This window comes from Nuphar pumila, chromosome 11 (assembly GCF_984573655.1).
Source record: "Nuphar pumila chromosome 11, dmNupPumi1.hap1.1, whole genome shotgun sequence".
NCBI lineage: Eukaryota > Viridiplantae > Streptophyta > Magnoliopsida > Nymphaeales > Nymphaeaceae > Nuphar > Nuphar pumila.
The window spans coordinates 96,122,191-96,136,572 of NC_143259.1; the positions used below are offsets into that span (position 1 = coordinate 96,122,191).

Sequence of the window (14,382 nt, forward strand, 5' to 3'; positions counted from 1 at the left end):
TAAAAAATGCAAAACCCAGTAGTTGAGATTCGATCATTGGGATTTCCTCCCCAGTCAGCATCAGTAAAAGCAGTTAATTCAAGAGATGAAGAGGAGGATAAAAAAAGCCATTTAGAGATGGTATTCTTGATGTATCGCACAATTCGCATCACGGCCGCCATGTGAATTGTAGTAGGCGCATGCTGAAACTGGCTTGCAGCATGAACCGCATGAGCTATATCAGGATGGGTGATGGATAAGTAAGTAACGGATTCAATCAATTGACGATAGGGGGTGGGATCCTCAAGTAGAACGCCATCCTCCAGTCTCAACTTTGCATTAATAACTTCAGGAGTTTCAACTTTCTTTTCATCAGATACTCCTGACTTGGTACAGCTAATTTCATTTGACATAGAATATATTCTCGCAGAGAGTATGCCACTTCAAAACTTAAAAAATATCTCAAAAATCCAAGGTCAGACATATCAAAAGTTTTCTTTAACATGGACTTAACATCATTTACTTCCTTTTTGTCACTTCCAGTGATGATCATATCATCAACATACAGAAGTAGAATAACAATGGAGTCGCTTGTTTTCTTGACAAAAAGAGCACTGTCAGTATAACAAAAAATAAATCTCAAATTGATTAATACATTACTAGAGCTTGCTTAAGACCATATAAAGCCTTTTTTAATTTCAAAATTTTACCATTTAAATTCATGCCAGGAGGTTGTTCCATATAAACTTCTCCACTCAAGTTTCCATTTAAAAAGGCATTCTTAACATCAAGTTGAAAAATAGGCCATTTTTTAATAGAAGTTATTGCAATAAGAGCTCGAACACTAGTCATTCGAGCAACAGGGGCAAAAGTCTCATCCAGTGTTGTTAAAAACGCACCTCAAAGCGCAAAAAGCGCACCTCGCCTCGAGGCGAGGTGCGCTTTTCGCCTTGAGGCACACTTAAAAAGCACAACAGCCTCAAGGCGTACGCGTCATGCGCCTTGAGGCGTACGCCTTGAGGCGAGGCGCGCCTCAAAGTGAGGCGCGCATTAAAAATCGAATGGCCCGGACCCGAGTTCGACTCAGATCCGGGCCCGTATTCTCGAAAGATCGAGAACCTGTGTCTTTAAAAAAGACACAAGCGCTTCGGGGCGAGGGAAAGCCCTCGCCCCTTCTCTCTCCACTCTGTCCCCTCTCGTCCACCGCCACTGCTATCGTCGGCCACCACTCGCCGCCGGCCACCACCCGTCGCCGATCATCGCCTCTGCTGAGAAGGGATCGGCGACCCACAGCCACCGCCGTGCGACCACTCGCCGCCGCCACTGCTGTCACCGGCCACCACTCGCCGTCGACCACCACTCACCGCCGGCCATCGTTTTCCTTCAGGAACTTCTTCTTCAGGGGAAAGGCGTCGAGGTGCGAAAATCCCTTCTCCTCCTCTTTCTTCTTCATCATCTTCTTATTCTTATTCCTATTATTCTCATCGTCAACTTTGTGGTTTATTGATTGTTTGGAGTAAGATTTGATTGGGATTAGTCGTCGCCTCATCGGTGTTTTTTCCTTTTTCTGTTTTTTGTTGGTGATTAGATTGATGCTCCTAAAATCTATCATGTATAGATCGATCGTGCGGTCCCTTGTTTTCCTTTTTCGGATAAGATGTGTCGGTTTTCGTGAATTGGAATTGTGAAACCTTTGCATGTTTTTTTTTGTTTATTAATTAATGCCTTTATACTGCTTCACGAGGCGAAACTCTCTTTGGATGTACGACCTTTTCTAATTTTATTTGGATAACTGTAGCGATGATGATTTCTTGGTATGCAATCAAATATGCAATGTCCTGAATTGTTTAAGCATGCATTGATTTGGTTTTTATTTACTATGTTGCAATTGTAGATTTGTGGTGTCATTCCTTGAATTTCTTATATTGATAAATTTCGTGCTAGTTTTCTTCTTTAATTCACGAGAACACGCAATTGAAATTCTGATAAATTGGTGTGTGTAAGGAATTTTAGCAAGGGACCTTTTACATTTCCCGTGGGTGTAATTTTTGCTCATACTCTAAATATCTTATCACTTATTGCATGCATTACTTAATCAAATGTTCTGTATCAGTGTGCCTGAAACTCCAAAGCATTTTTCTTCTGAAACGATTTTTTGGGTTTTCTTCTACCCTTTTCGTTTTTTATTTTGTTTCTCTGTCTTTCTTTCTAGTTGCTTTTCGTGATTTATACGTAGATGTGTTTGTTTCTGAACAATATGTTCCTTCGTTTTTATGTTATTTTGCATCTAAATATGAATAAAATGATACCATTTTTATCTTTAAATGTAATTGGTATGTTTTCTTTCCCTGTTGACTGATATCGTTCATTAGAATTAGTGGGTTCCTCTTTTTATTAAGTTTCATCTTTTTTTTTTGGTGTTGATTTGTGTGAACTCATCTGATTCAGATATTTTAAGTTTCATTAAAATATGTATTTTTTATCCCTGTCGAATTGCTGGAATCAAAAGATCTCAGTCCTCTGATTGGGAATTTTCCATATATTCCCCTTTTCTTATGTTAAGCATATGAAATATTCAAACATAATGGTAACCTCTGTTTAGCATATTCAATATATGTTTTTTTTTCGACATTTTCACAATTTCTTGGGGTTGATCTCCGGAGAAGTTCTTGATATACCTTCTTGTTGAATTCTAGGGATGGTTATTTTGTTGGTTTAACATGCTCTTCTTTCTTCGAAAAAAAGGAAGACAGATTTCGTTGGTGTTTTATTTGTGTTTTTAAGGATATTTTTTGTCTTTTGTTGGTGCTTTTTTGTGATGGTATTCATTTCAATCGATGCAAAATTTGTTTGGAGTGCCTTGGAGTTTGTTGGTGTTTTCTTTTTGTTTTTGAGAAGAAATCTGGGATCCAAACCACCTCCACTCTATCTCTACTATGTGTGTATGGCTATAAGTGTGCATTATTGAATGAACTTTGAGACCCAATTAAAAAACTGACCTAATTATATTTATTATTTTTTTCTCGTCAATTATGTTTTTTTCTAGGATTCGTATATAGCTTATACACCAAGATTGTCTATTTTGCATTTGTTTTCATGTAATGTGGTCAGCAGAATGCATGATGTTAATATATATTTTGTGTTATGTATTTTTGCAGTTGAACAATGGCAAAAGATGTAGGATGGGATCATGGAGTTAAAGTTTCAAATCCTACTAAAGATCCCAAACTCGTAGGACATGTAATTTGCAATTACTGTCATAAACAGACTACAGGAGGCATCTATAGGCTAAAACATCACTTAGCTGGCACAAAGCATGGTGTAAGCATGTGCGAAGCGGTTCCACCTGACGTGAGAAGATTTTTTCAGAATCATCTAAAGGATCAGAGGCTAAAGAAATAAGAGTTAGAGCAAAACAAGTTGGATATCGGGAGAAGTGTTTATTTTGGATCATCAACCGACGATAATGTGAATAAAGAAGCTAGTGGATCAGGTAGTGATGCAAAAACAAGTGCAGCTGGTCCTATGGACCTTTTTGTGAACAAAGAAGCACGACAAACCACAATAAACACTGTTTTCAAAATGGATGAAACAAAAAATGTATGTTGTGTCATTGGTAGATTTTTTTATGCAAATGCCTTATCATTTAATCTTTGCAACAGTCCATATTTTGGTGCAATGGTAGAAGCTATTGCAAATTATGGGCGAGGGTTCAAACCACCTTCTTATCATGAGATCAGAACTTGGATTTTGAAGGACGAGGTAGATTGTACTCATGAAATTTTGAAAGAGTTCAAAAAAGAGTGGCCAAAGGTTGGTTGCAGTATTATGACAGATGGGAAAGGAAGAAACTTAATTAATTTTCTTGTGAACAGCTCATCTGGGACGGTATTTTTGAAGTCCGTTGACATCAGCGACATGGAAAAAACTGGTGCAAATTTGTTTCAGCTGTTTGAAGAAGTTGTTAAAGAAGTTGGTGAAAGTAATGTGATGCAATTCATTACAGATAATGCACCAAATTATGTGGCAGTTGAAAATATGTTAACAACAGGAAAAACATGTTTTTGGACACCATGTGCAGCCCACTGCTTGGATCTTATGTTAGAAGATATTGGAAAGATATCAATTTTTAAAGATACAGTGGAAAAGGCAAAAAAAAATTACAAGATACATTTATAGTCATGCATGGGTATTAAATTTAATAAGAAAATTCACAAAGAAGAAAGAACTTCTGCGTCCAGCCGTCACTCGTTTTGCCACAACATATCTTACACTTCATAGTATTGGATGTTATAAGAAAGAGTTAAAGTCGATGTTCTTATCTTCAAATTTTAGAACATCTAATTACTATAAGAAATCTGATGCTAAGAACATTTCTTGTATTGTTCTTAATGATCATAAGTTTTGGGCTGCCATATCATATGCAATTAAAGTTACACTACCTCTCGTCAAAGTGTTGCGACTCGTTGATGCAAACGAACCTGCTATGGGATTTTTGTATGAGGCAATGGATAGAGCGAAAGAGGAAATTGCTTCAAACCTTGACAATGTCCAAAGAAAATATAAACCTATTTGGGATATCATTGATAGACTATGGGACTTGCAACTTCATAAGCCTTTGCATGCAGCTGCCTATTATTTAAATCCACATTTTCATTATGCTGACAACTTTAACCCTGATGGAGAAGTTATGGGTGGCTTTTATAATTGTGTTAAAAAATTAGTTTCTGATGCAAATATTCGGTTGAAAATTACAACACAAATCTATGCATTTAAAAAGGCAAAGGGCTTGTTTGGCAGAGAGGCAGCTGTTACAACAAGAAAATTAAAAAGTCCTGGTAAGTTTGAAATTATGTTGTTATTTGTCAATATTTTTTTATGTTTTTGTTAATTATGACATTCTTAATGTTTTTATCATTTTTTTATTATTTTATTTGAATGCAACTGATTGGTGGAGTTCATTTGGGCACGAAAATCCTGAGTTGATGAATTTTGCAATTCGAATTTTAAGTTTGACATGTAGTGCATCGGGCTGTGAGAGGAATTGGAGTACTTTCTCATTGGTTTGTGACTTTGTATTTTATTTTTGAAATACATTTTTATATGTTTAATTATCTTATATTTGATTATCAATGATTTGAAATTATAGGTGCATACAAAACAAAGGAATAGACTTGAACAAGAGAAGATGAATGCATTGGTTTTTGTAATGTACAATATGAAATTAAGAGAGAAATATGAAGAGGAGGGCTACCAAAGACCTTATATGTCTAGATCATATAGACTCAGACGATGAGTGGATTGTGGAGAAGGAAGATCCAGTGTTGCCAAGTGATCCCAATTGGTTGGAGGATTCATGGTTGGATCTGAACTTCGACATAAATGCCATTGAGCATGTGCCTATTGAAAAAGTCACTTCACCTCATATTTCACAAAGTGGTTCTAGGCAAGACATGTCTTCAAGAGATCGAGGTAAAGTTATATTCCTTTTACCTAGCTATGAATATAAATGTATTTTTTTAATTACATAACATAAATATTTAATACATGTTTTTTTATTGAAGGAAAAAGAAAAGCAAAAGAAGTAATTGAGGACGTGGATAAAGAAAGTATAGATGATGAAGAGTCAGAGAATGAAGATGAAGAAGCACCTATTTATATGGATTCTTCAGATGATGATATTGAAGACTTAAATATTGATGATGACGAGACACAACAAGAGCCTAGGCCCTAATTCATATCATAGAGCTATTGGCCATTTATATGTTTTTTGGGACTTTCAGTTGTAATTGTGAATGTTAACACTCTCATTTTGAAGAATTCTGGACAAATACATTAACATTTGGTTGTTAATGTTAACATGCATTTTTTAATTATGACATGATGTTGTTAGTGCTAATATGCATTTTGTTGTTAATGTTAGTTTTTTATTGAATGAATGCTCATATTTATGCAATTAGATACTTATATAGATCAAGTTGTTGCATTAATGTTACTTTTACATGTTAATCTCATATTTTTTCGTATTTATTTGAGATTTTTTATTTCGTGTTGGTTGGCGCTTCATCAATAAAGCATTTCTTATTTATTTATAATTTTAGATCATTTTTATAGTTTTTTTTAAGTTTAAAAAAAAAATTGAGGCTTACGCTTTGCGCCTCGAGGCTTACGCCTCGCCTCAGATTTTGGTGGAGCGCCTCGCTACGCCTCAACGCTTTTCACAACACTGGTCTCATCATAATCCACCCCATATTCTTGGGCATATCCTTTGGCTACTAATCGAGCCTTAAATCTTTCTAAAGAACCATCACTCTTAGTTTTTACTTTGAAAACCCATCTACATCCAATGGGTTTCTTGTCATTAGAAGGATCAATAATTTCCCAAGTTTGTGCCTTTTTTAGTGCATTAAGTTCAAGTTTCATTGCTTCATTCCAATGAGCATATTGTTTAGCATCGCTATAATGAGATGGTTCATGGAATGAGTGAAGAGCTAACAAACAAGCTCGAAAATTTGGAGAAAAAGAATCATAAGATACAAATCTATTAGGTATTTTAGAAATACGATTTGATCTTCTTTGAGAGGATTCTTCTATCGACTCGTTTTGAGAGAATTTGTCAAGGACACAAGGAGGATTACTTTCATTCCTTCTAGAATAAACTTGTGTGTGACTTGGTATATTTTCTTGTAGGTCATGTTGCCCATTATCTGGAGGTTCAAAATGATCATCGAAGAGAGTTTCACAAGATTCAATAGTTTTAACATGATCATCTATATTTTTTCCTTGGGGTAACAAGTCAAATAAAAATGAATAATCAACATTTTCATTTAGGTTATGTGAAAACCCATTTTCTTCTTCTAAGAATGTGACATCTTTTGATATATAAAGTTTGTTATTTAATAGGTCAAAACATCGGTAGCCTTTTTGTTTTTCGCCATATCCTAAGAAAATACATTCAATTGCCCTTGAAGAAAGTTTGTCGTTTTTGTGAGTTAGGACAAAACATTTACATCAAAAAATTCTTAGTCTTTTATAATCGGGAGACATATTGTAAAGTTTTTCAAACAAAGAGAGATTTTTCAAAGAGAATGAAGGGGTTTTATTGATTAAATAAGTTGAGGTTAGAACCGCTTCGGCCCAAAAAGATTTTGAAATGTTCTTGGAAACTAATAAAGTTCTTGTGGTTTCTATTATGTGTGTCTATGCTTTCTTTCCGCAAGACCATTTTGTTGCGGAGTGTTTGGACAAGAACGTTGATGAAAAATTTCATTTTCTGTTAAGTAGTTTTGAAAGTCATTGGACATATATTCGCCTCCGAAATCGGATCTAAGAATGAATAGGTTTCCTAAAAATTGATTTTTAACCATTGCATGAAATTCTTTGAAAAAAGAGAAAACCTCAGATTTGCGATTTAGGAAGTAAATCCACGTAAATCTAGTGAAGTCGTCAACAAAGACTACGTAATATGAAAAACCTCCTTTGGATACAACAGGGGAGGGTCCCCATACATCAGAATGAACAAGCTCAAATGGCTGAGTGGGAACATAATTTCTTTGAGGAAATGGAATAGCTTTAGATTTCCCAAAAATGCAATCTTTACAAGTCATATGTTTGTCTTTACAAGTATTGTCCAAAAAAGAAAAAAGATACATCTTTAAAAAATTCAGATGACCAAGTCTCTTATGTCAAACCTCAATACTTTTGTCATTTACAAAATTACAAAATGACTTGATGAAAGAGTCAAAAAGTCCATAAAATAAAGATCTCACCTCCTATGGCCTTGCCCAATCAGCTTTCCTAACTGGAGATTTTGCACGGTGCAATCTTTAGGTGAGAAAGAGACTTGGCATCCATGATCGGTAATTTGAGAAACAGAAAAAAGGTTTAGGTTAACTTTTGGAACCACTCTTACTTAGTTTTGAGAGGATTTTAAATCAAGTGTTTCAATACTTTCAATTTTCAAAGATGTCCCATCGACCGTTGACACATAAGAATATATGGGTTTGGAAAAAACATTAGAAAGAGTTTTTATGAGATGTCATATGAAAAGAAGCACCGGAGTCTAGTATCCACATACCTGGAGGTGATGAGGAATAGGCTATGACGGCTCTTGATGTTGATGGTGAGGAGGCCTTGAGAAGATGTTGGAGAACTTCGGAAATATGGCTAAGAGTTTCTTTGATATCTCCTCCATTGGCATTTTCTTCTTCCTTCTTTGGAGAATTTTCTCCAACCGCGGCCACCATTCCTTTGAGCTTTGGACAAACCGGCTTAATATGTCCCGGTTCATTACAATAGTGACAAATCACTCCCTTTCTATACTCATTATTTTTTGAAAAATGGAGATGTCTATATGTTTTTACATTGGATCCGGGCCTAATAATTTCATCATTCTTAATACTTAAGACAAAACGAGTTTCCTCTTGGCATACTTCGGCAAGAGCATCTTCAATAGGTAAGGCTTTACTTCTATGAAGAAGAGATGCCCTAACTTGTTCAAATTTCGGCCGAAACCCATGAAGAAATTGAAAGAAATGCTCATTTTCAATTTGTTCTCTTCTTAGCTCAATATCTTTTGGAGCCACCCACTTGGGCTCAAGAAGAGCAAGTTTATCCCAAAGAGGGGTTAAAGCACTAAAGTAATCGCGGACACTCATATCCGCTTGTCTAGTAGACCTAATTTTTTCTTGACAAAAAACTTGTCTAGCTAGGTCTTTTGGGGTATACATACCCTTAAGAAAGAACCATGCCTCATTGGCTCTTCTAAACTTAGCAATGTTGGCACAATTCTTGAGGTCAACATTGTTCATGAACCATGCCAAGATTTTGGCATAGTTACTTTCCCAATCCTCTACTTTTGATTGGTGATCATTGATAGCTTTGATGCGTTCATCGCCATCCAAAGCTTTTTCAACTCCACCTTCAATTTTAGTGAGCACAAAAGAAGGTTCGGGAGTAGTTCCCATAACAAAACCCCAAAGTTTTTTACTTCTTAAGTGGTTTTCCATAGCGGAGGCCCACATAAGATAATTGGATCTATTGAGCTTAAAAGAGAGCTTCACTTTTTATTCGCGATCCATAGATGCCAAGAATAACCTTCGGTATCTTCAAAAAAATTTAGAGGCATGCTTCCCAATGCACCCACAAGAAGAGAGACAATATCACCAACTAGAAGGCTCTTATACCATTTTGTGAAACTAGCGGAAGCACCAAAAATGCAAAGCAATCTTTAGACAAGGAGCCAAGAACACAAGCACTTAGAGTGCAAACGTAACCCACTAAGGAGTAAAGTGCCTAAACGGCAAAAGCAAATATTATTGAAGGAGAAGAGAAGTGGGTTGAAAAACCCATAGCATTACAAGAGGGAAAGCCCCCTTGTGGTCCTACAATAATGAAAAAAGTAAAAGAAAAAAAGAAAGAAAGAAAAGTGAAAAACCTAAAAAGTAAAAAGTACATGGATTTTACCAAAATACCCCTATCAGGTTTTTGGGTGTACAGAAAAAAAAGAAAAGGAAAATACGTATATGTATACATATATGTATATATATACTTATATATATATACATATTTTAACAAGAAGATTATTAGCAGACATCTAATACCAGTAGAAGCCAGAATGTTACTCAAGAAACATGAAAAGTGAAAAAGAAGAACAAAGGTTAAAAAATAATTATCACAGGTGGTGCACAATGATCATACAGAGGCCACTAAACAGAGGAAGTCAAAAGCATAAGCAATGTTTCACAGGAACAGGTTCGGTTAACAAACCTCTAAAACAGAAAGCTCTCTACAGGACTCCTTCCAGGTTGTGATGAACTTTTCAAGAGCATTAGCTGTGAGCTTGAAATCATCTTGTTCTTCTGGTTCATGAGATCCCAACTTGATGTGAGGCTTCTCGCATGGCTTGTCGATGGTAAGATGATTAGATTCTTGATCTTTCCTCTGATGAGATTTGTTCTTATATGCTTTCAAGTTTTTGTCAACTGGTACGTTGAAATCACATATGACTGGATCACCTTCATCCTTTTTTGATGATTTATTTGTGGAATAAAGATCGTTAACATTACTGTCAGATTTTCTTTTCTTTCCAGACAGATTTCTACTTTTCACATTATCATTTTTTGAACCATGAATTTCAGCATTTAGTCCAAGCCGCACCCTCTCCTCTTCTGCTGATGGATAAGGGCAGCTACCTTTGGTTCCAGAAGATTTTACCTCAAGCCCACATGAATGATTATCTTCTTCACTGTCATCATCTTCAACATCATCACTTGAATCTTCCGAGCTAGAAGAAATAAATCTGATATGTTTAGGCCTAAAATCCTTGTTGACAGAGGAAAATGACTTGATACGTTCGGACATGTCATTGAACCGTTCATCAAGTATTTGTTTCTGTAACTGGATATACTGTGGAGGTTGTCTCCTCTTCTCCACTTTCATAGTTCGTGCATCAAATTTTTGTTTCAAGGTATGAAGGAATTTCTGATATGCAGCTCTTTCTGTTTTCCTTGCTTCTTGAATCAAGGCAACATACAACCTGAAAGATCAAATTTATAGTTAATAAGATAAAAAGACAGTAAATGATAGAATATGCTTAAAATAAAAGCTATTCAGTAAAAAACGAAAATAAGGACAAGTTATTTTCCCATAAAAGATATTTTTCTATATGCAAAAAATAAGACCCATTTAGTCAAAATTAAACTCTTAACTTTTTTATAAGCATATTGATATTGGTTAATAATTTTACAGATAGCACATACAATATAATCACAATTTAGAGAACAAGTCAGGCAAAAAGGGAACCAGAAGGCTTACAAGCTATGTCACATAGGTGCGGGTACAGCGATACGGCACTTTAAAAAAACTTGGGTGCGGGGATGCGAGAGGTTTTATATATATATATATATATATATATATATATATATATATATATATATATATATATATATATAAAATCTTTTTATCCAAGTTTGACTTGGACCTATGTCACATAGGTGTGGATGCAGGTGCGGTCTGTCTATTTTATAAGGGATAAAATATTTTTTTTACCCAAGTTTCACTCAAACCTAGACCAGAGTCCAGACCCCAGCCTGATTGAGACCTAGGTCAGACTCAGGTCTGATTCAGATCTGGATCAGACACAAATCTGGGTCTGACCCAAGAATGATATATATATAATTTCAATCTTGACTTTGACCCAAGTTTCACTCGGACCTAGATCAGACCCATGCCTGATTCAGACCTGGGTCAGATCCAAGCCTAATTCAAAACTGGTCTGGGTCGGATCCAAGAATGATTCAGTTATAACACTAAAAATGCGCAATCGATCTTTTTTCCTTTATGGATGTGATCAGAAAGATTTATTTAATAGAAAACGGGTTTTGAATCACATGATTGTGACATAAACCAGGTTTTTAAGGGCTTCAAAAATTAACGGCTCATGACATACTAAGATTTCATGAATCAAATAATCATATTTTTAGTTTGAAATAAAATGATCCAAGGTTTGATCCTTAGCAAAAGAGCCACAATGAAGATATCTATGTGGTCTGTTAGATAAAAGCTTTTAACCAATAAATTTTCAGCTCAATAGTTATGTGCTGTCAAAAGCATCAAACATTAACCTATAAACAAATTCGGATCAGATATCGGTCCAAACCCGATCAACTTGAAAACCGTACCTTGTGTGTGTCCCCTATCTTAAAATCCCTAATCTCTACAGCTGTTTCCACTCTCCCAAGAGGAAGAACAGAGAAACCCTAAACCCCCCTCCTCTCTTTTCCTGAGATCTAGGGTTCCTCTTCGATCTTCTCTGCAACAAGAGGGATGGGGTGAGTGAGGACGAAGACGGTGAACAAATCGTCGAGGCAGGTGATCGAGCGGTACTATTCGAGGATGACCCTCGACTTCCACACCAAGAAGATCCTGGAAGAAGTGGCCATCATCCCCTCCAAACGCCTCTGCAACAAGATCGCGAGGTTCTCCACCCACCTCATGAAGTGCATCCAACGCGGCATCTCCCTCGAGCTACCGGAGGAGCGTGAGCGTCGCATGGACTTTGTCCCCGAGGAGTAATGAAGCGCGGAGAAACATCGCATCAGGTCATCCTTTGGTTTTTTTTCACAAAAGCGGAGGAGCATTACACTCTCTCTCTCGATCTTGATGTGAAGAAAAACGAGGAGTCATTGATGTTGTTGCCCCTCTCTCTCCATGCGAAGAAGAAGAACGAGGAGGTACCACTCTCTCTATCTCTCTATCTCATTGCTTCTCTTTTCCTCCCCTCGTTCTTCTTATTCGCCCGCTAGTTAGGCTGGAGACAGAGGAAAATAGGGGAAAATAGCAAGAGAGAGAATTGGGGTTCGAGTTGGGTTTCAGTTGGACCCGACCCAGGCCCATCATGCAACTCTCTCTCTCTCTCTCTCTCTCTCTCTCTCTCTCTCTCTCTCTCTCTCTCTCTCTCTCTCTCTCTCTCTCTCTCTCTCTCTCTGACGTGTTGGCCGCACCGGGTGCAGCACCGACACCCGCGTCGCGTCGACGAGGTTGTGAGGGGCCTTTTGCCGAGTCCCTGTGACATCTTAGAAGTATAATTCTTTTTTTAGTAATACTTGATCTTTCTTTAGGATCACAAACATTTGTCGCCATGTTTTACCCTACAAGAACGCCTATCATCTCAGTCAATGTCATGCCATTAATTTTGCAACAGAAACATAGCCATTTTTCCTGGTTCCATTTTTATGGTGTGAACATAGCCGTCTTTCCTAGTTTCATTTTTAAGGTTCACAACATTCACATCAAGCAAAAGAATTATATATATATATATATATATATATATATATATATATATATATATATGTGAATGGTTATGGGATCAAAATTATATATTGATGTGATTTATTACTAAGTTCATCATGCCATGCATGAGTTTCTTACAGTGAAGTTCAAGTGGATTAAATATGGATTAAACTAGCAAGAGTAAATTTTAGATTGAAAGAAAGGGGATGGATTCTGATGAAATGAGCAAAGAACAATCCCTCCCCGTATGCCTCCCTCACACATCCATGAGACAAGAATGAATCCTGGCAAGAATATGCATTCAGTAGCCTGTGAACATCAGTATGCAGGACAAAATATCCATACATCTACGGGGTATAATTGCTATTAAGGAACCTCCCAAGATATAGAGAACCTAGTTTCCAATAATCCATGAGAAAGGAAATAGCTTCTGAATTTTGGAGTTGATATAGTATGGATTGTAGTGAACATATATTATGTCACTACAAGGATGAAGGTTAATAGCGGTGACTCTTTCCAAGCTAGACAAAATCTCGCTGCTATTGATAAAGCAATAACGGCGAGATTTTTGTCCCCGCTAATTGATAGGTAGCAACAAGTACATAAATATCTTGTCGTTATTACTCTACTATGGTCATGAATCTCATTGTTATTAGCTTATCAACAACGGCGAGCTAGATATCCCAACGGTCACAGTTATGTCATCGTTATAAAGTTCATAAATAACGGCAAGATTACCTGGCCGCCTCCACCCGGTGCCAGATTCCGGCCACCCTCTACGGAGCCATTGACGGCCATCCCCTCCCTCCGGTCAACTCTTTCCCTCACCTCTCTCTCTCTCTCTCTCTCTCTCTCTCTCTCTACAATCCTCCACTCAGCGGACCGCCGCCGTCCAGCCCCTCCCTCCGGTCTGCTCTCTCTCTCCCTTGCCAAAATTTCTCTCTCTCTAACCTTCCACCCGCCGGAATCCGTTTATAGGCATTTTTTGTGTTTCTTTTTCAATCAACATTAAAGATGATTCCATGATTTTATGCTTGATTTTAGTTAGAATTTTAGGGTTTTGTTTTTTTAATTAGTATATTTATGAGTGATGTTTGTTAGGATTTAAGAATTTGATTTTTTTTTTTTAATGACATAAATGTTGAGCTATGGTTTTAGGATTTTTTTGTATTTTTTCTAATTACTATTAAACATGAATTCATAAATAATGAATGCTTAATTTTACTTAAAATATTAAGGTTTTTTATCAATTATCATAAATGCATAACTTATGATGTTTGTAGGAACCAGGGTTTTAGGTGTTTTTTTTTTCATTATCACTAGGCATGTAATGAATGTTTGATTTTACATTAGAATATTAAGGGATTTTTAATTAGCATAAAGGAATGATTTTTTTTAGGATTTAGGGTATTGATTTGGATTATTGCAAATAACATGAGTGTTTAATTAGGGTTTTAGGTTTTATTTTTGTGTTTTTTCTAATTACTAATAAACATGAAATCAAGAATAATGAACACTTGATTTTACTTAGAATATTAATGATTTTTTATCAATTATTATGAATGCATAATTTATGATATTTGTTGAAATTAGGATTTATTGTGTTTTTTT

The 14,382-nt window shown here is 36.3% G+C and overlaps 1 protein-coding gene across 2 annotated transcripts in view; it reads right to left on the minus strand.

Annotated features, from left to right (window-relative positions):
* Positions 1–14,382, minus strand: part of NOV (Histidine kinase-, DNA gyrase B-, and HSP90-like ATPase family protein) — a 71,563-nt gene that overhangs the window by 32,349 nt on the left and 24,832 nt on the right. For both annotated transcript variants that reach the window (XM_089981629.1, XM_089981630.1), the window contains one exon: positions 9,748–10,516. In XM_089981629.1, the coding sequence (XP_089837755.1) occupies positions 9,748–10,516 (769 nt within the window). The remainder of the gene's footprint in view (positions 1–9,747; positions 10,517–14,382) is intronic.